The sequence below is a fragment of the Notolepis coatsorum genome (assembly GCF_963971535.1).
Source record: "Notolepis coatsorum genome assembly, chromosome: 11".
Classification (NCBI taxonomy): domain Eukaryota; kingdom Metazoa; phylum Chordata; class Actinopteri; order Aulopiformes; family Paralepididae; genus Notolepis; species Notolepis coatsorum.
Genome location: NC_140175.1, coordinates 110,861,325 through 110,887,085, shown reverse-complemented (window position 1 = coordinate 110,887,085; position 25,761 = coordinate 110,861,325). Strand labels below are relative to the sequence as shown.

The following is a 25,761-nucleotide window of genomic DNA, read 5'->3' as shown; positions in this document are numbered from 1 at the left end:
AGCTCCTTTAGTATGTCCTTTTTTCACTTTACTAATGAAAAATGTTCCATCCTATTTAGATAGTATCCAGTAGGCCTGTCCCCGACTAAGGATTTGTATAGTCGACTTTGATTGGCAGACATTTTCCGATAGTCGACTACCCCCCAGAATGCAAAAAGATAAATAGAAATAAATTTTTTTATCTTTATTTTTGGGGGGGGGGGGGGGGGGGTCATTCCATTTTGGGCTGTGGGGGGTGCTTAATGTCTGAAGAAGTCGACATGAGTCTTACTGCCACGATGGAAAGCAAGGAAGATATTTGACAAATTTCTCTGACAAACTTATTTATTCAAATAATGCATACGTAGACACATGGAGTAGCAGTCGAATCTGGAACTGAGATGAGTTGATGGAAATGACTGAATCTCATGTGACCAAATTTATAACCAATAAAATATATTTATCTGATGACAGTACAGAGCAGCCATATTGTGTTGACTATCACTGAAACAAAAACATCCCCCCCCCCGCCACTTCAGCCGTTCTGTACTCAGAACATTTGTATTTCTACTGTATTAACACTGGAAATAACATATAAAAAAATGACCCGACTACGTTCACGTTTTCTAACTCATCTATGAGGCACTTTCATCAACACTTAACCCTTTCACTACCACACTACCAAAGGGTTAACCCTTTCACTGCGACAATACAGAAGGTTAACCCTTTCACTGCCACACGACAAAGGGTTAACCCTTTCGCAACCACACTACATAAGGTTAACCCTTTCACTGCCACACTACATACGGTTAACCGTCTGTAGTGTGGTAGTGAAAGGGTTAACAGCAATGTGAGAGTTTGCAGACTGAATGGGTGACAGTAAACTGTGGTACTTCTTTTTTTTATCCACTTTTTCTCCTCCTGTTTTTCTGTATTTTCCTCCCATCCCAATTTAGTCGTTATGCCAATTCCCCCCTCCCCTTCCTGGCCGTTGCTCGCATGTGCCCCCCACTGGTTGGTCTAGGGAGCCCTGAAGTATATCACATGCTTCCTCCGAGACATAGGAGACAGCCAGCAGCCTCTTTTCACCTGCCAGCGTGGACTCTCATTGGTGAGGTGTAACGTGTGGGAGGCTCACACTACCCTCACCATCTCCCTCCCTCGCTGTGCAGGCGCCCTGACCGACCTGTAGGAGTCGCTGTTTACAACGACCAGAATACCACCCCACCGGCTTCCCTCCCGCTGACTCTGCCAATTGAGCCAGTATGACGGCCGGCCAAGCCGGAGGCGCTTAGTCCGCTGCGCCACCCAGCCACCAAACTGTGGTACTTCTATATTTATTTAACTTTAAAAAAAAAAAGATTTAACAAAGGCATTTTTGCACCTATAATCCCAATTATGAGGGCATTTAATGAAACCTTTTAGCCCCAACCCGCTTATTACCCTATTTCACCATTGTCACAGTGACAGTGACGTAACAGTGAAATTTAACAATTCCGTACCCTGGTCGGTACCGACTTGACCCAGACCAAACGCACGGCTCGAACTCAAAACAATATGCAGTGGTAGAGCTGGTTGTTATTGAGGTCAGATTAGAGAGTAGGGAAGAGTCACGAGACAAACCCTCCTCCCCACCGACAGGAAGAGGAGGAGTCTACTTCTTCTTCTTCTTGTTTTTCTTTCCGCCTTCGCTCTGCTGAGCGCCGCCCTCTGCGCCGCTGCCCTTCTGGGTGCGAGTCTTCAGCTTGGGAATCATCTCGGCCGCGTAGAGCATCAGGTCTTTTCCTGACGGGGTGATGAGAGAAGAGGAGTGGGTTTAATCACTTGAATGTTTTTACTTTAACCTTTTCACTACCACACTACAGACGGTTAACCCTTTCACTACCACACTACAGACGGTTAACCTTTCACTACCACACTACAGACGGTTAACCTTTCACTACCACACTACAGAAGGTTAACCTTTCACTACAGAAGGTTAACCTTTCACTACCACACTACAGACGGTTAACCTTTCACTACCACACTACAGACGGTTAACCTTTAACTACCACACTACAGAAGGTTAACCTTTCACTACAGACGGTTAACCCTTTCACTACCACTACAGAAGGTTAACTTTTCACTACCACACTACAGACGGTTAACCCTTTCACTACCACACTACAGAAGGTTAACCTTTCACTACAGACGGTTAACCTTTCACTACCACACTACAGAAGGTTAACCTTTCACTACAGAAGGTTAACGCTTTCACTACAGATGGTTAACCAATACACAGTACTAGAACCTGAATACACAGTACTAGAACCTGAATACACAGTGCTAGGGCCCCATCAATACTGGATTTATAGAATTCCGATATCGTTACATCGGCTGATGTATTGAGACGCGTGGTCAAGAGGTGGCCTTGACCCCCCATCAAAGTTTAGCTTGACTTTGGATCAATATCTAACCCCCTTTTACCGGTGAGCCATCATGACATGACTGGCCTCTATGGATTCTTCAAGGTCTCCGTTTTTAGAGATTCGGTGTAAACGTAACAGAATTAGTAGCAGTTTCGACTCCCGGAGTCAGCATTGCCTTGGCTTGGGCTGATCGTCATACTAACTCGTTTGGCTGGGTTAGGGGGAGGGAAGCCGTGGGTGGGGATCTGGCGTTGTGGACAGCGACGCCTACAGGTCAGGTCTGGGCGCTTGCTCAGCGGAGGCAGGACTTGATGAAGGCAGCGTGACCTCCCATGCGTTACACTTCACCAATGAGAGTCCTCGCAGCCAGTGAAAAAATAGTCACTGGCTGTCGCCGCACGTGTCGGAGGAAGCGTGCGGATACTTTAGGGTTCCCTTGTACCGACCAGTAGGAGAACATGCGCACAACAAAGGGGAGGGGGGAATTGGCACAACGACTAAATTGGGACGGGGAGAAAACAGAGAAAAATCGGAGAAAAGGAGAATAAGAAAAATTTGGAAAAAAGATTTGTAGCAGTACATAGTAACGAAATGGTGGAATGGGGCACCACTGCCAACGAGCTCCGTCTGGACAGTAATATCACAACAACAACCGAGTGTGGGTTCTTACTGGAGGTGAACTTGTCCGAGCAGAGCGTCCCGTCCTCCTGTTTCAGTTGGATTCGCACCCTGCCTCTGAACGCCACGTCTCTGTTCCATTCCCTGGGGTGCTGCTTGTTCTGAAGAAAACACACACGTTAAGTTACCACATCTCAACTGCAGGGTTCCCAGACATTGCAAAATGAAATTCGAAGACTTTCAAGTACTTTTCCAAGCACTATTTTTCATTTAAAACAGGGATACAATTCACTTTTAAATGCCGTTTTTTTTTTATATAAAAAGAATTATCTGATCCAATATTTATGGCTTAAAACCAATTTCTGACAATTAGTTACTTAAAAAAAATAAAAATAAAATAGATTTCTTGATTCAGAAAAATTTGATTTGAATTTCAAGGACTTTTTAACACTTTGAATGCCCATCACGAGATATTTTTTTTATTAGCGATCTGAATTCATATTTCATCAACAGAGTCTACCGTTGGTAAACCAGCCCCACCAGGCGCTCAGATGTGAAAAAAGCGCCCCCTATCGTCTCCCAGATGGTAATGCACCCTTTTGGATTGGACTCAATGAAAATGTATGAGAAAAAAAAACTCCGGAATCCACATTTTACTTCTCACGCATGTAACCGGAGCCGATCAGATTCATTGTGGACCCTCAGCACAGCGTGTAATATGTTGTGACAGAGTGGGTCTGTCACTGACGCCGGGGCAGCACGCACGCACACAACATTCACTCATCATATACATTCATACATAATCAAACATGCATACATATCCATTAATCTAAGCATACATGCATTTATACATACATTCATATATCCATTCATACATATATTTATTTATTGTGTTGTGTTGTGTACATATATTTAATTATTGGGTTGTGTGTATTTATTTATTGGGTTGTGAGGTTATTGGTGTTGGAGGTTGTTTTTATATAATGTGTGTAGGAAACGGCAATTCATTTGATGTGTAGCACCTGTTTAGTCTTGTTAATTAATTATGTGTGGCACCTGTGGAGGGGGAGGAGTCCAGGTGTCATGAGGGCTGCGTGCCCAAGGTTTTGGGTTCTTGCCCTGCTCTGTTACAATGAAGGTAACTTAGGGAAGTGCCGTAAGAGTTTTGTTTGTCTGTTTATCAAATGAAGTTATTGTGGAACTCATTTGATATTCCAGGTAGTATAGTGTAATTTTTGTTATTTCGATTGTCAATTTTTGTAAACTAATGTCACCTCTGCACCGTGGATGGCCGGCAAATAAAACAACACCAAGATCATTTTTCCGACTACGCCATAATTTGTGTGAGTTTGGAGGGGAGAGGAGAAGGACCCCGTCACATATGTGTTTTACAGTATACGCGTTGGATCAATAAAAGGATAGATTTTTGGAATGGCGATCAGGAATTGGAATAATCCATTTGGATACCATCTGATCTCAGGTAAGGAATCTATTTTACCAGTCTTAGGATAATCAGACCTGTTTTCACGGAGATATAAGCTTTTCCCCTATATGTGATATGGCTGTTTGACTGTGCGAGCGATCAGGAAATAAGAGAATCGATTTTCAGCTCGCGGCACCAGCGTGCATACATACATATATACTATCGATAATCTAGCGTTTATTTGAAAACTATTAATAAATAGGCCGAAAAATGACAACGTTCTAGAATATTACAGTACAGGGCGTTTATCACGGATTCTTTTTCCCCCCCTTGAAAACGAGGGCTTTTCAAAATGCTATAAAACGGAAATGAACCGATAAAAAAACAATCCGCTTCGACAATGTTGACTGGAAAATGAGTCATTGATAAGCGACGGGCAGATTAGACACATAGCCATAATTTAAAACATAGATTAGGCGATATTAATGCTAACATTGAAGTAGATGGTGGGCATTCAAGCACTAAATGTGCGCCCCCTGCTGGGCACTGAAAGTGTTAAGCACCTTGTTAAAAAATTGGCTGTTTAAGGAATTCCAGGCCTTGACCTTTTTTGGTAAAATCAAGCACTTTAAGCACTTCAATGACCTTTTGCGAACCGTTTAATGTAAAAAAAGAAAAAGTCAGAGATGTTCGCTAACTCCCTGGTTACTCATAACAACTATCTCATTTTAATTTCAATACATTTTTTTTTATCCACTTTTTCTCTTATTTTCTATTTTTCTCCCATCCCAATTTCGTATTTCCAATTCTTCCCTCCCCTGTCTTGAACGTTGCTAGACTATGCCTCCCACAGGTCTGCTGTAGTGAGGACAGAAGCCTTGAATCACGTGTCCCCTCCGGTACACAAGGAGGCAGCCGTCGCATCTTTTCACCAATCCCCACCCACCGGCTTTCCCACCCTCTAACAGCCAATTGTGTTAATATGACGGCCGGCCAAGCCGGTAGCAATGCAGAGAGCTGGGCTCGATAGCAGTATCCTCCTGCGTTAGTGGCGAGCGCCTTGCCCACTGCGCCACTCAGACGCCCATTTCAAACCTTTATTTAAACTCAAAAGGCAACTGAGGTTTCCCTAATTTACAATCACGTCAAGTGTACATACAGAAATAAGCACACAAAAAAGGCTTATAAAATCATAACAACAAGGCGAGGCAAACGTAAGCATAACAAATCAATTAAAACATGTGCAACTTGATTGACAATGGTTGGAGATCAAGGTTTTAAAGAGGGGAGGACCTCAGACTTGAACACATTGACGACCGGCCCTAGCCATCTAATATGTGGCTGGAGGACCACGCTTTGTAAACAAACCGATGTACTTTTGGATAGCTATATATATACTTTATAGTATTGCTATCTGTCCATTCTCATTGTCACTTGAGTGCATAAACCGTGCCTTCATAATGGCTTAAAGAAAATAAAGATCCATCGGTTGGTTGTCATTTTATAGCGTCGTGAATATAAGCTTTATCGCAGTTTGTCTCGTATTTTTTCTGGAAAGCTATTTATAGGGCTAAAGGCTAGTCACGTTATATCGAACGGCATTTCTGTTGTATATATACGAATGAAATAAAACAAACTGCTTAGCATCCGGACTATTACAGAGCATCTATGGATGAAATGGGGGCGGCGGGGGCCGCCGATTAGTATTATTGATTAGCAATACAGTGTGCGTTCAAGTAGCCACATTCACTGATCGATCGCTTGCGTTTTACAACTGTCTGATCCGGCTGTAATTTGGGTTAATAATGTCTTACCGTCAGCCCATGTGATAGCCGGCAGCATTTCCCCATTATTCATCGGCATCTGGTAGATCGATATGTCCATTGGCTGATCATAAATCCCATTATTCCAGGCTGAAATCTGCGCTTCGAAACGTGATCAACGGTGGAGGATGTTCGCTTGGGATCCAGGCTCATATGAAACGCCCATAGACAGTAAAAAAAATGATCCACTCGCCCACAATGATACTGCAGTGGAGCGATGGCGCCCCTAAGAGGATCTGGCCGGTATTGCATGTCGCCGATTTAAAGGAGGCGGGTAAATCTGCAGAGTCGATCGGGGATCTTGATCCGTTTATTAATATGGAATAAAACAATAATAACTTGCCACGAGTTAACTCGTGGCTCTGGTCCTCAACGCATGGCACCGAAACCCGAGTTAACTCGTGGCTCTGGTCCTCAACGCATGGCACCGAAACCAGAGTTAACTCGTGGCTCTGGTCCTCAACGCATGGCACTGAAACCCGAGTTAACTCGTGGTTGGGCGGCAAAGTGTTAAGGACTGTTGGGAGTTAATTCCATGAGCTAGAGGGGCATCATAGCAAAATGCAGATTTACCCTGTTACAAGAAAACTCGGGGGACCTTAACCATTTGGTTGCCGAAAACGTAGAACTAATTTTCTGTCGCCCGATCGTTGAGTGCCGGAAACGTAGATCTACGTTTTTCTCATGGTATTTATTTTATTCGCTATTGCCATTCATAATTCAGCGGGGCACCTTGTGCATACTGTTCCGAGTGTGTCTGAGCTGGCAGACGGTCTTATACTGCCCTCTTAACACATTCGGCCATTATTGCACCCCGTTAGTTTCTTTTCTCTAACGAGCTGCGGCGTGGGGGCGGGTCCTAAACACTCCGGCAAAAGACACGCTTGTAGAGATGGTTTGGACTACTGACTCCGCCCGCCCGTTGAAAAGCAATGCCCAACAACGTCGGAGACAGGATCGCTGTGGATAACTGGAATGGCGATGAGATAATTGGATTATTTTTGCATTACTTCAGAGACCAAGTAAGGACACTATATATGAAAGCTTGCGTTGATCTAATATTTATTTCTACCGCGATAGAAATTTCTCATCGAGCCACACACCAAGATATTTATATTCAGTGACTTCACTTCACTTATGGTTAGATATATGTAAACCATCATATTCAATGTTTCTGGCTCTAGAAAACAGCATCAATTTATATGCTATCAAAGAAGGTTTTAAAGTAAAAAAGACTTGACTTAAAAGTACAATCTGTAAAGCCTGTAATGCAATATGTAATGTAAAACAAAAGAGCCCCTCTTGGTATTGGGACCCCGCCAAACACGGTCATTGTGTGATGACAGTCGTGGTAGGCTAGTCCACTACATTCATTACTATTAGTTACAGTCACCATCATTACCTCCACTAACACGTTGGCTCCAGCTGCTGTCAACACATCCTTGATCTCAACACAGGTTGGGTTCTCTACAGCCTGGAGAGAGAAGAGGGAGGGAGAGAACAAAGAAGAGAGGAAGGGATAGAGAGAGGGAAAGATGAGAAATACAAATTAGAGAGAGAGAGAGAGAGAGATTGATTGATTGATTGATTGATTGATTGATTGAAAAGTTTATTAACAGATTGCAGAATGGGTACAGTACAGTACATCTCAATACATACAATTGTTAAGGGGATGCAGACCAGAGAAAGACTTTCGTCTTGTTTCCACCAGGGTCCCCCATTTTCAATTCATCATAACATATATGACATACATGACATACAGATAGACAGTACTGCTACATCTATACATTTATGACATATCAGATTTGCAAATACAGTACTGTTTGTGATACAAAAGTGTTCAGAGAGAGAGAGAGAGAGAGAGAGAGAGGAGGCACACACAATGTTGGACTGGGCGATGTGGGAAAAAATAAAACAAACAGCACAGTAATATTCATAAAGGACTGTTGAAGGAATTGTGTGTCATGACTCACAACCTTTCCATCCAACCGATGCGTGCACTCACTCATACACACACACACACTTGTGTAGTTTGGCATGTACCTTTTCAGAAGGTATCCTTCTACCCTCTGCCAGAGTCCTCTTGCTGTTGACATAAACTGGGTAGATACAGATGAATCTGCAACAGAGAATGGTAAAGACAACATTGTTCTTAGTACAGTACCTGATGTTGAACAGGGCTAGAGCAGCAGCAGGCCATCTGTGGGATGAGAAGCCCTTCTTCTAATCCCAAAAACCATTCTTGTATATATACTGTATATTTTAGAATGTATATCCATGACTGTGTATTCTTATTTTTGACTACCTAAATGTTTATCGTGAGCGATCTCTGTGGTGCTGAATTAATAAAGTACTTATTCTATTCTCATTTGAGCTAACGTTATTACATCAAGTTAGCCACTTGAGCTAACTCGGAGAATGGACCAGAACTTGTTCCATTATAATACTTAAGACAAATGTTTCACGGGACATCACTTTTAACTCAATGTTACCTTTCCTTATCAGCCGGGTTGTCACTTAGTTTTGCCATCGCAGTGTTGTTTTATAAATGTTTAGAGAATGTGGCTAGTTAGCAGCTAGTTAGCAGGTTAGCAGCTAGCAACACACGTCACACAGCGAGGAGCACTGCTGAGATGGACTCTGCTGATTGGTCAGCCATAGCGGAAGTTCACAAATCCTTGTATCAAATTGGACCAGAATAAACCAATAACACTACTCGCACTTTTTTCTATTTGCCTTCAAAATAAAAGAACAAAACACACTCCCCAGTTACATAATAATAATAATAATAATAATAATATAATAATAATAATAATAATAATAATAATAATAATAATAATAATAATAATAATAATAATAATAATAATAATAATAATAATAATAATAATAATAATAATAATAATAGTTTCAAGTTTCAAGTTTCTTTATTAGTTGATTGATTGATTGATTGATTGAAAAGTTTATTAACAGATTGCAGAATGGGTACAGTACAGTACATCTCAATACATACAATTGTTAAGGGGATGCAGACCAGAGAAAGACTTTCGTCTTGTTTACACCAGGGTCCCCCATTTTCAATTCATCATAACATATATGACATACATGACATACAGATAGACAGTACTGCTACATCTATACATTTATGACATATCAGATTTGCAAATACAGTACTGTTTGTGATACAAAAGTGTCCAGAAAAGGAGTGTATATACATTTGGCGTAGAAACTGTACATTGGAGGAGGTTGGTGGGGTGGGGTTGGGTGGGTTGGGTGAGGGCTGTACATTGGAGGTGGGGGGGGGGGGGGGGGGGGGGGGGGGTTGGGGACACACACACATTTTACACTGTACATTGGAATGTTGACAAAGCCTTACTTGGTCATTTACTGTACAACTAGGTTAGGACATTTGTAGGGGCCAGTTTCGAATTGCAGTCTCACGTAGGTGTTTTTTGAGAGTGTTTTTGAAGGTGGGTAGTGATTCACATTCCTTTACAGCTTTAGGCAGGGCGTTCCACATTGATGTGGCATAATTGCGAAACGTGTTTAGTCCCTTGTTTGAGCCGAATCTGGGTTTTACATGATTTGTGGAGCTCCCTCTGGTGTTGTGATCGTGGTATTCACTGACCTTTGGGAAGTATTTTGACATGTACATGGGTACCTTGGTCGCGTAGTGTATCTTGTAGACCAGGCCCATTGCAAGTTGCTGTACTCTGTCGTCTACTCTAAGCCATCCTAGGTTGTCAAAGTGGGCAGGGGTGAGGTGGGTTCTAGGAGTCAGGTCAAGTAGTAGTCTGACTAGCTTGTTTTGAGATGTTTGTAATTTGTTTTTTAGTGCCTTTGAGGTGCTTTGGTACCATGAGGTGCAAGCATAGTCGTAGTACCCTTGAATGAGTGCTCCTGCTAGAGTCTTCAGGGTATTCTTGTTTACCAGAGAGGAGATCCGGTACAAGAATCGCGTTCGTTGGTTGACTTTTTTTATTACATTGGATGCCATTTTGTCACAGGAAAGATTAGCCTCTAGGATGGAACCCAGGTAGGTAATTTCATCTTTCCTTGTGATAATATTGTCACCCACTGTAACCGAGAAGCCGTCGGTCTTGCTGAGTTTGTTATTTGAACCGAAGAGAATGGACTCTGTTTTGCCCATGTGTAATGATAGTTTGTTGTCGGCGAGCCATATGCAGATTTTGCCTAGTTCCGAGCTGAGGGCTTTTTCAACCTGTAACTTGTTCTTGTCAGAGACCAGCAGGGCTGAGTCGTCCGCAAACAGGAACAAGTTGCAGTCACAAGCTGACGACATGTCATTTGCATAAATTAGGAATAGTAGCGGTCCTAGTATGCTTCCTTGTGGAACACCACAGCTCACTGTGAGGGGGGGGGATAGGGTACCGTTTACTTCCACCATCTGTTCCCTCCCCTCCAGGTAGGATTGTATCCAGCTCACTGATAAACTATCAAAACCAATTGCTTTTAGCTTGTCAATCAGAATGGTGTGATTGACAGTGTCGAAGGCCTTTTGTAGGTCCAGCATGACCATGCCGCAGTATTTGCCCGCGTCCACCTCTTGTTTGATGTGGTCGTTCAAGTAGAGAAGGCATGTGTCAGTGGAGTGGGATGTTCTGAAGCCAGATTGGAATTCGTAGATTAGATTTTTTTCCGCGAGGTACTTTTCGATCTGTTCGTATACTATTTTTTTCCATGACTTTTGAGATGGATGTAAGGATAGAAACAGGGCGGTAGTTACCCGGGTCTAATTTGCTGCCCTTTTTGTGCAGGGGTGTTACTCTCGCAATTTTGAAGTCCTTGGGGACGTGTCCCTGTTTTATGGAGAGGTTTATTATGTGTGTGATGACTGGGGTGATGGCTGCTGCTGAGTCTCTGAGGAATTTGGAGGGGATGTTGTCATGGCCAGTGGCCTTGTTTGGTTGGAGGGCGCTCAGTTTTTTGAGTACCTCATCTGTAGTTACTATTTCCAGTTTGAAGTCGTCTTTGTGGACGCCTAGGTTCATGTAGTATGCTACTATGTGTTCTACCCCATACTGCCCTGAGTGGGAGGGTAGTTTGTTTACCAGTGTTGTGGCTATGTTTGTGAAGAAAGTGTTTAAGTAATTGGCTACATCCAGCTTGTCTGTGATGAGCGTGTTGTCCGTCTTTATGTTTATGTTTGAGAACCTGGTTTTGAGTTTTTTACTGCAGCCTAGTTGATTGTTGAGTAATTTCCAAAGTTCACGTGGTTTATTTTTGTTTTCCTCGGTTTTGTCATTGATGAAATCTTTTTTTGCAGTTTTGATCATGGAGTTTACGTCATTTCTTAGTCTGTTTCTTTCTAGTTTGAGTTCAGTCACGTGGTCTTGGAGTTCACTGCTCGTGCTTTTGGTAAGCTTTGACTGACTTTTACGAAACTCAGAGCATTTTTTGTCTCTGGCTTTCATAGCGGTCAGTATTTCAGTGTGCATCCATGGCTCAGCGCGATTTTTTACCCTGGTGGTTCTTAGGGGGGCCATTTTGTTTAGTATTGATGAAAATTTGGTTTTGAAGCCAAGCCAAGTTTCTTCAACCAGTGTACCATTGAGTTCATCTGACCAGTCCAGACTCTCCAGTTCAAGGTTAAAGGCCTCACTAGAGTAGGTTTTGAGGTCTCTAGATGTGACTGTTTTGTGACAGCCAGCCTTTAGTTTTAGCTTTTTGCGGGTACAGAATATCATGTAATGATCACTTAACCCGCATGCTATAACCCCTTTACTGGAGATCTTGGACTTGTCAGAGGTCAGTATGAGGTCAATGGTAGTCTGAGTTGATTCACATATCCTTGTGGGTTGGGTGATTAGTTGGCTGAGGCCGTGCAGATCACAAAACCTATTGAAGGATTTGAAGACGGGTGCATTTTTTTGTTGCATATCCGTGTTCCAATCCCCAATAAGAATTTTTTCCGCATCCTCAGCTCCAGCTAAGCACACATCCAGAGTATCATAAAAGCCAGTTTGATCTGGCGGTCTGTATATTGTGCCGACTAGAACAGATTTTGCCCTTTCAAATAAAATTTCCACCCATACGGTTTCAATTGTCTCATGATGAAGGTCAGTACGGGTAATGAATTTGGTGTCCTTATGTATGTACATACAAACACCACCTCCATACTGGTTTCTGTCATTACGGACTATAGTATAGTTCTCTATTTCTATTTCAGGGTCTGTTACAGATGGATCAAGTTTAGTTTCAGTAAAGCATATTATGTCTACCTTACCGCTCATAAACAGGTTTCTTAATTCGTCCAGCTTATGCTTAATGCTGTTTACATTAAGGTGAAAGATGTGTAGTCCGTTTTTATTAGCTGTGTTATTGATGTCTTCGAGTTCCAGGTAATGGTCTTCTGGTGCTGCTGTGGGGGAGGGAGGGGGGGGGGGCTTTGTTGTTGTCTCCGTGAGGTCTGTGTGTTGGTGTGTGGGGAGGGGGAGTCCTTTGTCCTGTCTTTTCTGGCGGCAACCTTTTGTTCTCCTGGGCTGGTAAACATAGCCAGCCTGGCTAGGTTGGCTAGTTTATCAGGCGATTTGTCCGTGGGGTTGCCGGTTGAGGGGGCTTTGTTGACGTGGGTGGGAAGGGGGGAGGGGGGGGTCGGGACCCACGCCGTGCTGGTACAACAAAGGACTTTGTTCCTGGATGTTTTCGCCGTTAGCTCCGCTGGCTAGCCGGCTATCGGGCGTCGAGATGTTTAAATCCCGCGTCGGGATGGTCGTCATGGTTTCGACCCTCAGTTGTCATACAGAAGTACAGAATACTTTTATACAAAATGCTTCTTTCTGTTACGCTCCAGAGACTGTGCTAGACAAATAGATGGCTATAAAATAAAATAAGTATAGCAAGTAAAAAATAGAAGTCACGTACGTAGACACAAGTGTTCAGTATGTACATATTACAATGTTCAATGCAGAGTAGAGGTAACTGGGTTACCATACAATATACTATACAATATAGTGCAAAGCAGAAATGGGATGAGGTACATTTTAGGTACAATTTACAGTAAGGTGTAATGAGGTATGGGTTGTAGTGCAAATTCTTTACCAATAAATATAAAGTGTGTTTAGGTGTTCTAAAGTGTGTAAAGTGGGTGCTGCAGTGAGTTGTTTGTTTAAAGTGAGTGTGCGTGTGGATGTGTGTGCTGTGAGTGCATTTGATGGTTGTTACATAGTGTTATTGTTCGTTGAGCATCCTGATGGCCTGGGGATAGAAGCTTCTTCTGAGTCTTTCTGTGCTTGCCATGAGACTCCGGTATCGCTTGCCTGACCGCAGCAGTTCAAAGAGGCAGTTGTTTGGGTGGCTGGAGTCTTTGATAATTATCTTAGCCTTACCCATGCACCGCTTGTTGTAAATGTTCTGGAGAGTGGGAAGCCCCCCTCCAATTGTGCGTTCGGCTGGTAATAATAATAATAATAATAATAAACTTTATTTGTATAGCACCTTTCATACAGAAACTGCAGCTCAAACAGAAAAAAGACATAAGGCATAAAATGAGCACATAAAGTGCAGACATAAAATCACAGTGTTTCACATTCATCATCATTAGGTGGCTTCTTCGTTCCGAAGGTGGCCTATCACTCTCCAACCCATTCTGTCCCCACTTCTTCTCTCCAACTCCGTGACTCCGCCTCTCACTCCACTCCAATCACAGACATCGTCTACCCAGCCTCTTCTTGGTCTTCCACTTCCTCTCTTTCCATCCACCTTCCCCATCACCACCTTCTTGAACATCTCCCCGCTGGATCCTCTCAGAACATGCCCGCACAACTCCATCTTTCTCTTTTTCAACCTCTCCAGCAGCTGTCCTCCTTGCATATCCGCTCTTCTCAGTACCTCCTCATTCTTGATCTTATCCTTCCATGTTATCTTCAGCATCTTCCTCAGTGTCCACATTTCAAAAGAGTCTATCATCCTCTTTGCCTCTTCATTCAGCGTCCATGCTTCTGCTCCGTATGAAAAAACTGACATAACATACGTTTCCAAAATCCTGGTCTTCGTTTTCCAACTTATGTTTCTTCTCAATAATTCTTTATGGTTCCAGAATGCGCCCTTTGCAATTCCGGTTATTCTCTTAATGTCCATGTTAGCTCTTCCACCTTCACTGATCCAGCTTCCAAGGTACATGTACTCCTTCACTTGTTCAAGTTTTTACATTAGGATCTAACATCCCAACAGGCCACCTTGTTTATGGTTTGATTCAGTTTTAAATAGACAATAATAAAAGGAGCAAGATAAAATAGACAGAGTAAAATAGTGCAATAGTGCAGTGCAATAAAATTGTAGAATAGATTAAAAAATATATATATTTTACAGCGCAATAAAATTGTTCTGGATTACTGTTCAACAGTAGTAGTAGTAGTTTATTCAGTCATCATCTCACACAATATACAATATATAATACACCATCATTTAACAATATTTGATTTTACAGTGACTGAAAAGGTACAGACTGAAGCATAATGCTTATATATGCCTGTCCTATAAAAATTAAGACTCCAAAACAGTATTCTTAAAAAAAAGGTGCTTTTATTTTGACAACAATAACCGGGACTTCTTATTTGGGCTCGTCACGACACACGGGGCTCTCGTTTGTTTTGATTCTGCGCTTTACGGCATTGTTGGCGTTATTATCGACAGGCAGGAGAAATGCAACGGGGCTCGAACCGTCGCTGTTTGTTTCTACGCGGTGTTTCCGTTCTTCTACACGGTGAGTTGACCGCCACCTGACAGCCGTGTCTTCTGCTGCTGCTGACCAGTGAAGACAAACGAGCCCGATGCAAACGGACGGATGCCTCGCCTCAATAAAACAGCGGTGCTGGCCCTCCTCATCCTGACGAGCTCCGTGTTCCTGCTGTTCCAACTCTACTACTACAGGCAGTATGTGTCGAAGGTGAGTGTCACCATCTCCACCGCATCTCTACCTCATCTCTACCTCATCTCCACCGCATCTCTACCGCATCTCTACCTCATCTCTACTGCATCTCTACCTCATCTCTACTGTCTGCATCTCTACTGCATCTCTACTGTCTGCATCTCTACTGCATCTCTACCTCATCTCTACTGCATCTCTACTGTCTGCATCTCTACCGCATCTCTACCTCATCTCTACTGCATCTCTACCTCATCGCTACTGCATCTCTACTGTCTGCATCTCTACCGCATCTCTACCTCATCACTACCGCATCTCTACCTCATCTCTACTGCATCTCTACCTCATCTCTACTGCATCTCTACTGTCTGCATCTCTACTGCATCTCTACTGTCTGCATCTCTACTGCATCTCTCTCTACCTCATCTCTACTGCATCTCTACCTCATCTCTACTGCATCTCTACTGTCTGCATCTCTACCTCATCTCTACTGCATCTCTACCTCATCTCTACCTCATCTCTACTGTCTGCATCTCTACTGTCTGCATCTCTACTGCATCTCTACTGTCACCATCTCTACTGCATCTCTACTGTCACCATCTCTACTGTCTGCATCTCTACTGTCTGCATCTCTACTGCATCTCTACTGTCACCATCTCTACTGCATCTCTACTGTCACCATCTCTACCTCATCTCTACCTCATCTCTACTGCATCTCTACCTCATCTCTACTCTACCTCATCTCTACCTCATCTCTACTGCATCTCTACCTCATCTCTACTCTACCTCATCTCTACCTCATCTCCACTGCATCTCTACTGTATCTACTGCATCTCTGTATCTCCACTGCATCATGGCAGGTGCTGTTGGGTTTTCCCCCACACGGGTAGATTAGATGCTCTTTGTGAGTAAAGGAGATTCTGCTTTGGTTTCTCTCACTTATCTGTCTTGTTTCCTTCTAGGCTGGGCCACATATTCTGGGTCGAACCGGCCACCTGACTGCCAGCGATGTCCAATGGGTAAGTTAACCAGTTCCACCTGCTCTTAGCAGGTCAAAGAATGCGCTGAATATTGAGGCTTTCATTTGAATGGCAATGTCCTCTCTATACCTTAGGGGTGTAACGTTCTCAATACGGAATGAAGAATTTTAGGGAAACATGTACATACACATGTACAGTGTATAGAAATGTAATATTATTCTCGTTCTTTTCCCCGTGTTGAATCTTTCGCGATTGTCGTCTACACGAGGTATCCGTTTTAGATATCCGTTTAGATCTAATAAATGATTAGTCAATTCTGGAGTATGAATTACATTTCAATGCGCAACGATTTAAAAAATCTAATTGAATCTTGACATCAAATTCCCAATTCATATCAAATCTGAAAATGTGTGTGTCGTTCCTGATCCATCGATGCTCCCTGGCGTTCCTGATCCGGCAGCAGACGGTGAAGAAGTTCCTGAGTGTGGTCCAGCACTACAACATGCCGGTGTTCCTGGCCGACACCGCCAGCCTGGCCCTGCTGTCCCAGGATGCCTTGCTGCAGAAGGACAGCCAGGTGCGCGAGCCCCACTGCACCTTCCTGTGTACCGGACGACCCGTCACCTCCTTCGCCCTGCTGGCCAACCTCTGGAAGTACGACGTAAGGACGATTGTCATGCCCCTGTTAGAGAACTAGTATTAGTTTGTTTGTTTATATATATTTATTTTTCTTAATTATGTTTTTGGTAGATTTTTATTTGTTTGTTCTACCGGGCAGTCCGGTAGAGAGAGAGAGAGAGAGGGAGGGAGGGAGGGAGGAAGGGAGGAAGAACGGGAGACAGAGCGGGGGGGAAGACATTCGGCAAAGGACGCCGGGTCCGGGAATCGAACCCGGGTTGGCTGCTTCGCGACGCATCGCGTTACATGGGTCGCCACTTGGGCGCCCAGTTTGTTTATATTTAAAGGTTCTATAGATAACATTTTTATGTAGAGTAATCTTTATTTTATTTTTTTACATACAGAGCTTTTGGAAAGGTGCAAAATAAAAGTATTTCTTCTCCCTCCCCCAAAACAATATTGATTCATTAATTTATCAGAAAAAAAAAAGAAATTGCAGACCGTCAAAATAAATATTGGGATGTCCCGATCACATTTTTTGCTCCCGATCCGATCCCGATCATGTGATTTTGAGTATCTGCCGATACCGATATATATATATTTTTTTGTATCCCAATTTCTCACATTACATTCACCCTGAATGTTGACGTTATCCAGGTGAAAAGTTAACTTCATTCAAGCGAGGCATTGCAATCCTTGACATAAATCATTTGATGTATAATTAAATCAAAGGAAATGCGTTTGTTTTGGCAAAATTCTTCTGCTCTGTGTGACAATAAATAAATGAATGATGATATGCAATTTAAAACCAAAGCTAAGGCCTCAGTATGAGTTTAAGACGTGAACATGGTCATGTTTGTTAAATAAAAAAACTTATAATAAAAAAAATAATCCAGATATTTTCGGCCCCGATCGGGCCCTGATATTTTCGTCCCCGATCACGTGATCGGATCGGGACATCCCTATTGTTTACATGTTGCAAGCATGTATCCCCTCCCTACTTCCCATTTCTCCACGTGGAATGCACCAGATTGGATAAATGACATGCTGGTGCTCTAGTGTGACATCTAGTGGCTGAATGTTATCTATTCTATAGCACCTTTTTTAATGATTTTGATCAGAATCAGAAAGGTCTTTATTGCCAAGTAGTTTACACATATGAGGAATTTGATTAGCTCGTTTGGTGCGACATTAATGGACAGACAATTACGGTAGAATGAAATAAAATGTAGAATAAAATGGAATATAAACTAAATTAAAATAGAAGTACTTGGTATGTGAGGGACTGGGGGAGGGGCATTATGTGACTGGGGGAGGGGCATTCTGTGTGTGGGGACTGGGGACTGGGGGAGGGGCATTCTATGTGTGTGCGTTTGAAAAGACCAGATGATGTCAGGAGTATATTATATTGATAGTATTTACTGAGGATGGACAGATAATGTTGATATTTAAACATGAATACATAGAGAGGGAGAGGGAGGGGTTTACTTAAAAGTTTAAAGCTCAATATATAAACATTTATTGTTTTTCATTTAAATGTCTGGAAGAGCTCAAAAATAAAAACGTCAATTGATATTTCCGTAGCCTTTTTTTAGTTGATCTAAATGTGACTGATTGTGTTAAATGGGCACATAATATCGTCTCATATCGATCGCAGGCACCTGAATCGTATCGTATCGTGGCAGACTTTGTGATATCGGCAAATAATATCGTATCGTTGTCCAAAGAATCGATATTGTATCGTATCGTGATGGAACTGGTGATTCCCACCCCTAGCGTTCAGCGAGTGTGTGTGTGAGAGAGGAGAGAAGCGCTGCCGTTCAGCGAGTGTGTGTGTGAGAGGAGAGAAGCGCTGCCGTTCAGCGAGTGTGTGTGTGAGAGGAGAGAAGCGCTGCCGTTCAGCGAGTGTGTGTGAGAGGAGAGAAGCGCTGCCGTTCAGCGAGTGTGTGTGTGAGAGGAGAGAAGCGCTGCCGTTCAGCGAGTGTGTGTGTGAGAGGAGAGAAGCGCTGCCGTTCAGCGAGTGTGTGTGTGAGAGGAGAGAAGCGCTGCCGTTCAGCGAGTGTGTGTGTGAGAGGAGAGAAGCGCTGCCGTTCAGCGAGTGTGTGTGTGTGTGAGGAGAGAAGCGCTGCCGCTCAGCGAGTGCAGGGAGCGAAATTAACTTTTTGACTCACCGGCCAGTGGCGGGTAGATGGGAAGAGTCTACCCGCCAAGCATATTTCTTACCTGCCAAAAAATTTTTGATTAAAAAAAATATATATATATATTTTATATAAATTTTTTTAAAAAAATAAAATATATATTATATAATCATACTTGTAGTTGTATTATCTGCGAGACATCGCCACCACGCAATAAGTCAAAATGCTTGCTATCTGCAAACAGCTCCACTGTCTGTGTGTATACTTGAGTAGCCTCCAGCTCCAGCAAGGATTCTCCGGCCCTGCAGCTAGACCCTATATTCAGCTAGACCCTACATTCAGCATGCAAGGATTCTCCGGCGATGCAGCTGGACCCTATTTATAACGTTACCGTTCCTTTGTCAAATCACATTCAACATGCCCTCAGCTAGAATACGCATTCAATCAATGTTATAAGACATTGATATCAGGAGCTATCTGTAGCTACTGCTAGCCCGGTAGATAACGTTAAGAAAATTTAGTTTACTGGGACAGATGGATCAACGTGAGCTAGCTAAGCTAGCTAACGAGGGACCGGAGGTATTATGCACTCGAGTAGACTATTGCTGGAGCATTTGTTGATATCAGCAGCTATCAGTAGCTAGCCAGCTAGATACCGTTAGACAATGCCTCGTCATGTATTAAACTAAAAGTGAATAGTTGACTGGGTCATTGTTTAAACAGTAACGTTAGACTCTTGGAGGTCCGATATAGACTAGAGCAGATGGAAGTAAACAAGCCAAATAGCTTCCGATTGGTCATTTGCTTTTTTTCTCGTGAAACCAGTCACGTCACTCTACTGTGATTGGACCTAGTGCGATGTGGGACTTGTAGTTTTTTAACGATCTCGTGGCGGAGAAAAAAAAGACGAGCGGCTATAATCGGTACTCGCACAAGAGTATCGTTATGAAGTTATGAACTACACGTCTACACGCCACACGGCGGGCAGCCCTCTAAGTGTCATGCGCCAAAGGTAAAAACAGCCCGCCCCTGGCGGGCGGCAGGCTTTAGTTTCGGTCCCTGAGCGAGTGTGTGTGTGAGAGGAGAGAAGCGCTGCCGTTCAGCGAGTGTGTGTGTGAGAGGAGAGAAGCGCTGCCGTTCAGCGAGTGTGTGTGTGAGAGGAGAGAAGCGCTGCCGCTCAGCGAGTGTGTGTGAGAGGAGAGAAGCGCTGCCGCTCAGCGAGTGTGTGTGAGAGGAGAGAAGCGCTGCCGCTCAGCGAGTGTGTGTGTGTGTGTGTGAGAGGAGAGAAGCGCTGCCGTTCAGCGAGTGTGTGTGTGTGAGAGGAGAGAAGCGCTGCCGCTCAGCGAGTGTGTGTGTGAGAGGAGAGAAGCGCTGCCGCTCAGCGAGTGTGTGTGAGAGGAGAGAAGCGCTGCCGCTCAGCGAGTGTGTGTGTGAGAGGAGAGAAGCGCTGCCGCTCAGCGAGTGTGTGTGTGAGAGGAGAGAAGCGCTGCCGCTCAGCGAGTGTGTGTGAGAGGAGAGAAGCGCTGCCGTTCAGCGAGTGTGTGTGAGAGGAGAGAAGCGCTGCCGTTCAGCGAGTGTGTGTGAGAGGAGAGAAGCGCTGCCGTTCAGCGAGTGTGTGTGAGAGGAGAGAAGCGCTGCCGTTCAGCGAGTGTGTGTGTGTGTGAGAGGAGAGAAGCGCTGCCGCTCAGCGTGTGTGTGTGTGTTTGTGTGTGTGTGTGAGAGGAGAGAAGCGCTGCCGTTCAGCGAGTGTGTGTGTGTGTGTGAGAGGAGAGAAGCGCTGCCGTTCAGCGAGTGTGTGTGTGTGAGAGGAGAGAAGCGCTGCCGTTCAGCGAGTGTGTGTGTGTGTGTGTGTGTGTGAGAGGAGAGAAGCGCTGCCGTTCAGCGAGTGTGTGTGTGAGAGGAGAGAAGCGCTGCCGTTCAGCGAGTGTGTGTGTGAGAGGAGAGAAGCGCTGCCGTTCAGCGAGTGTGTGTGTGTGTGTGTTGAGGAGAGAAGCGCTGCCGTTCAGCGAGTGTGTGAGAGGAGAGAAGCGCTGCCGCTCAGCGAGTGTGTGAGAGGAGAGAAGCGCTGCCGCTCAGCGAGCGTGTGTGTGTGAGAGAGGAGAGAAGCGCTGCCGTTCAGCGAGTGTGTGTGAGAGAGGAGAGAAGCGCTGCCGTTCAGCGAGTGTGTGTGAGAGGAGAGAAGCGCTGCCGTTCAGCGAGTGTGTGTGTGTGAGAGGAGAGAAGCGCTGCCGTTCAGCGAGTGTGTGTGAGAGGAGAGAAGCGCTGCCGTTCAGCGTGTGTGTGTGTGTGTGTGTGTGTGAGGAGAGAAGCGCTGCCGTTCAGCGAGTGTGTGTGTGTGTGAGAGGAGAGAAGCGCTGCCGTTCAGCGAGTGTGTGTGAGAGGAGAGAAGCGCTGCCATTCAGCGAGTGTGTGAGAGGAGAGAAGCGCTGCCGTTCAGCGAGTGTGTGTGTGTGAGAGGAGAGAAGCGCTGCCGTTCAGCGAGTGTGTGTGTGTGTGAGAGGAGAGAAGCGCTGCCGCTCAGCGAGTGTGTGTGTGTGTGTGTGTGTGTGAGAGGAGAGAAGCGCTGCCGCTCAGCGAGTGTGTGTGTGTGTGTGTGTGAGAGGAGAGAAGCGCTGCCGTTCAGCGAGTGTGTGTGTGAGAGGAGAGAAGCGCTGCCGTTCAGCGAGTGTGTGAGAGAGGAGAGAAGCGCTGCCGTTCAGCGAGTGTGTGTGTGAGAGGAGAGAGGAGAGAAGTGCTGCCGTTCAGCGAGTGTGTGTGTGTGAGAGGAGAGAAGCGCTGCCGTTCAGCGAGTGTGTGTGTGAGAGGAGAGAAGCGCTGCCGCTCAGCGAGTGTGTGTGTGTGTGAGGAGAGAAGCGCTGCCGCTCAGCGAGTGTGTGTGTGTGTGAGAGGAGAGAGGAGAGGAGAGAAGCGCTGCGGTAAAGCAAGTCTCATCTCATCTCATCTCAGCTTAGAAACTGACGTGAGGAAAGTGAAACATCACGATGTCCACGATACGTTTAAAAAGTGATGAACTGTACCCGATCGTTAATGAACTTATTATTATGAATTTATTTAATATCGTCATATCGCCCACCCCTAGTGTATATACAAATATATAGTCCAGTAAGGGTGTGTTAACACATCCTGCGCCAAAAACGAGTTTACTCGTTATTGCCTGCCAATCTAACAACGAGTTTACTCGTTTTTATGATCGCTATTTCCTTTATTCGCTATTGACATTCATAATTCATCCAGGAAGGCTCCGGGAGCCAGCTGGACTCTGTCTGATATTTCAACGCCTCAATACAGCCGCCTGGTGGATTTCCGTCGAGTTGCACTCTACTCTAAACCGGATGTGGCGCTCTGTGCATCGGGGAAAATCCTCCGGCAGAGCTATCTTGTTATGTTGATCAAGACAAACACTCGAGTGCATTTGATCGCTTTCGAGACGCAAGAATCAATATGCTTTCGGCGTTTATTGCGTCATACAAACTGAAAATGGATCTAGCAGATCGAAATCAAATAATTGGAATTTATTTCCTCCAGACTCATCGGCCACAGGTAAGAGGAATCTAACGTTAATTCCAGCTCGAGTGTCCATTTATTTCATTGCAATCCATCCGATCAACGTATGATGTCGTACTAAAGTAAGCCGTTCCTGACAATCAAGGAATCATAAACGACCCCCCCCCTCCCTTTCCTTCACGCATGATGGAGCATAATGTATACCGAGCATATGCATTTGAATTTTTTAATATAGCGTGTATAGGAACGAAACGGCAATCGATTATGTATAATATGCGTCTGGGCCTATAACTCGCGTTCTAGGAATTACTGCTCTACAGTCTAAAATCATACTTATATTCATGACGGTACTAACACCACAATGTATGAATGGAAAAATATTACGTTCCCACATTCGGAACGATAGATACCCGATGTTGAATGGGCCATAGTAATGTCGATATAGCTATAATATTTACAAAGTTATAGCCCTGTAAAGAAGGTGAGCGACTCCATAGGTTTACAGCGCTGGCAGAGAGTGGTATAAGATGGTAGTGTTGTCACGATACTGGAATTTCGACTTCGATACGATACCTTGAAAAGTATCGATATTCGATACTTTTTCGATACAAAAAAAAATATATATATATATATATATATATATATTTTTTTTTAAACATTTTGCTTTTGTTGCTGGTTGATTCTCCTCAGCTTCTCTCTGTTTATCTTTAGATCACACATTTAAAAATAACTGTTCATCTCACTTCAATCATTTTTATTGCAGAACATGGTATTTTCTCAAGCAGACAGATGTAAACACTGTAATCTGTGTTGCATGTACCTGACAAACTGAACTGTTTGTATTACAGTCATATTCCGACTTAACTGAATGCACATGTGTGTGTGTGTGGACTACTGTACTATTACAGGTATTGAAATGAACAATGCAACTTCCTTATAATTTTTTTTAATGAATAATTAAATATCGATATTTCGGGAAATGAGTATCGAAACCGGTTTAAATATTCAGAATCGACATGTATCGATTTTTCGATATTTCTGACAACACTATAAGATGGGCAAACTGCGTGGCACAGAATGTGTTAAGGGTGGTGTGATAAGTATGGCTTTGTCTTAGTTTTGTTAAAAGGCATCATCAGTTTATTGTGTGTGTGTCTCCGGCAGGCTGGTTTGGTGTCGGCAGCGGAGGAGAAGGGGTTTGAGCTGCTGGAGGTAAAGGGAAAAGACCCGCGATTGGCTAGCATGGATGATCTATCGGGGAACGAGATCCCCCACCACCTCCTGTTCCGCCTGCATGGTCACGTAGTCCAGGTTCTGTACAAACACTTTTTCTTAATTTTTTTAAGATATTTCCTATGTAACTTTTACTGTTGACGGCATTTCCTTGCAAATAAACATCACCATACAAATGTAAGTAAATATTGTTGCATTGCATCCTGGCATTGGGGAGTTCTGTGGCCCAATATATGAAGGTATATGCCATGTCCCGCCAATGTAATGTCCTCTTGCTGTTATTGCTTTTTTAAGGTGAAGCCTTTTTTTTTTAATTTTTTATTGTATCTTTTTTTGTGGAATATATTTTCTTATAAATTTAAAATACCACAAAATTACTGTTTACTATTGTAACTTAATATAATTATGGCTGTTCTTTTTAATGATCAAATGTTCAAACTTTACAGTGTGGCATTCCACAGGGAAGCTTCCTCGGACCTCTACTGTACTCCATATTTGTGAATGATGTGCCGCATGTATTAAAGAAGGCACATGCAACAATGTATGTGGACGACACAACAGTCTATACATTTGAAGAGAACATAGATAAACTGAATGAAATATTACAAGATGAGTTGAAGCTAATCTCTGAATGGGTATTAGGAAATAAGCTAAAATGTAATAACTCTAAAACAAAAAGTCTGATAATAGGTACAAAAAACACTCTAAGGATGGATCAGAAGCATGGAGTAGCTATTGAACAGGTCAAAGAGGCCAAGTTGCTGGGTGTGACAATAGATCAAACTAATATGGTCAACTCGTATTAATAAAATTATTGCCAAAATGAGTAGCAGTATTTTTAGCATAAGAAGAGCAGCTCCCTTTCTAACAAAAACAACAATTAAACAAGCTATACAATCTATTATATAGGAAGGCTAGCTCCGTGGTGGGAGTCGATCTGGTCAGACTAGAGGTGGTGGCAGAGAGGGGATGAGAAAGGAAGCTGGCTGCTATCCTGGAGAACCCCTCTCACCCCCTCGATGACGAGCTAGTCGTCAAGATGAGAAGCACGTTCAGCCACAGAGGGCAGTGGGCAGGGACTGCTGCCAGACATCCAACTACAACTACTAGGAACCCAAGGAGGACAATAACACTACCTTATGCATACTGCACCTTATGTGATACTGTGAATACTGTATATTTCAGTCAGTTAGTTAGTTAGTTAGTTAATTATATTGACTTGTTATATTGTTTACACTGCTTGTTTTTACTACCTGTACCTCCCCTCCCCATGCTGCTATGATGCCTGAATATCCCCAAGGGGATCAATAAAGGAATATCTTATCTTATCTTATTGGGCTATCCCGGATGGGGGGCTGCACGCTGCTCTGCACGGCTCGCTGAGGCGCTGTGAGGAGGGCTGCACGCTGCTCTGCACGGCTCACTGAGGCGCTGTGAGGAGGGCTGCACGCTGCTCGGTCCTGGATGATGATGATAATAATAATACACTTTATTTGTATAGCACCTTTCATACAAACTGTAGCTCAAAGTGCTTCACAACAGAAACAAGACGGGCATAAAATAAGCACATAAAGTGCAGACATATAAAATCACAGTTTAGATGATGGTGAAGGAGAGATTGGCCTGCAGCCTGCTTTTATTCTTTAGAAATATATATATATTTTTAAAGAAACCATCATGTTTATATGCACCTTATTAACTGTACACAAATGATAGGCACAGTCATTATACCAGATTTACACTACCTCTGCCAAAAATGAATGCATTAAAAAGAACGGTCATGTATAGAGCTATGACATAGTGGAACAGGCTTCCACAAAATCTCACAACTACAGATTTAGGAAGTACATGAAGGAAAATAATAAACCGATTCTATACTGATTTTAATACAGATTTTCTGTATACTGATTAGAATTTTGGGATATGTAATTTAGCACTTTGTAATGGTGTATTTTGCAATATGTAATATTGTATCTTATAATACTGTGGATAAAAAATTGGTATGGCTGAAAAGACACCCTGGGTCCATAGCCTGAAGTCTTGTGTAGTACATGTCCAAATATCATAAAAATCCGTTCAGAAATGACTGGGGTGTAACGGTACACAGAAGCCACGGTTCGGTACGTACCTCGCTATTGGGGTCACGGTTCGGT

General features: G+C 43.6%; 2 protein-coding genes across 3 annotated transcripts in view; one reads left to right on the top strand and one right to left on the bottom strand.

Moving 5' to 3' along the window:
* Positions 1 to 282: 282 nt before the first annotated feature.
* Positions 283 to 8,885, bottom strand: srp19 (signal recognition particle 19). The gene is made up of 5 exons (XM_084324210.1): positions 8,744 to 8,885; positions 8,295 to 8,370; positions 7,654 to 7,725; positions 3,058 to 3,166; positions 283 to 1,764 (listed from the first exon to the last, which is right to left on the bottom strand). Exons 1-5 carry the CDS (start codon positions 8,779 to 8,781, stop codon positions 1,634 to 1,636), a joined length of 426 nt encoding a protein of 141 aa, XP_084180336.1. The 5' UTR covers positions 8,782 to 8,885; the 3' UTR covers positions 283 to 1,633.
* A 6,024-nt stretch (positions 8,886 to 14,909) lies between these two features.
* The window catches only part of fktn (fukutin), a 62,900-nt gene continuing 52,048 nt past the window's right edge, over positions 14,910 to 25,761 (top strand). Inside the window, exons 1-4 of one of the 2 annotated variants that reach the window (XM_084324317.1) lie at positions 14,910 to 15,156; positions 16,098 to 16,154; positions 16,579 to 16,776; positions 23,540 to 23,686. In XM_084324317.1, coding sequence (XP_084180443.1) covers positions 15,055 to 15,156; positions 16,098 to 16,154; positions 16,579 to 16,776; positions 23,540 to 23,686 — 504 coding nt within the window. In that variant the 5' untranslated portion in view covers positions 14,910 to 15,054. Of the gene's footprint in view, positions 15,157 to 16,097; positions 16,155 to 16,575; positions 16,777 to 23,539; positions 23,687 to 25,761 lie in introns of both variants that reach the window. The other variant, XM_084324316.1, reaches the window with a different exon arrangement.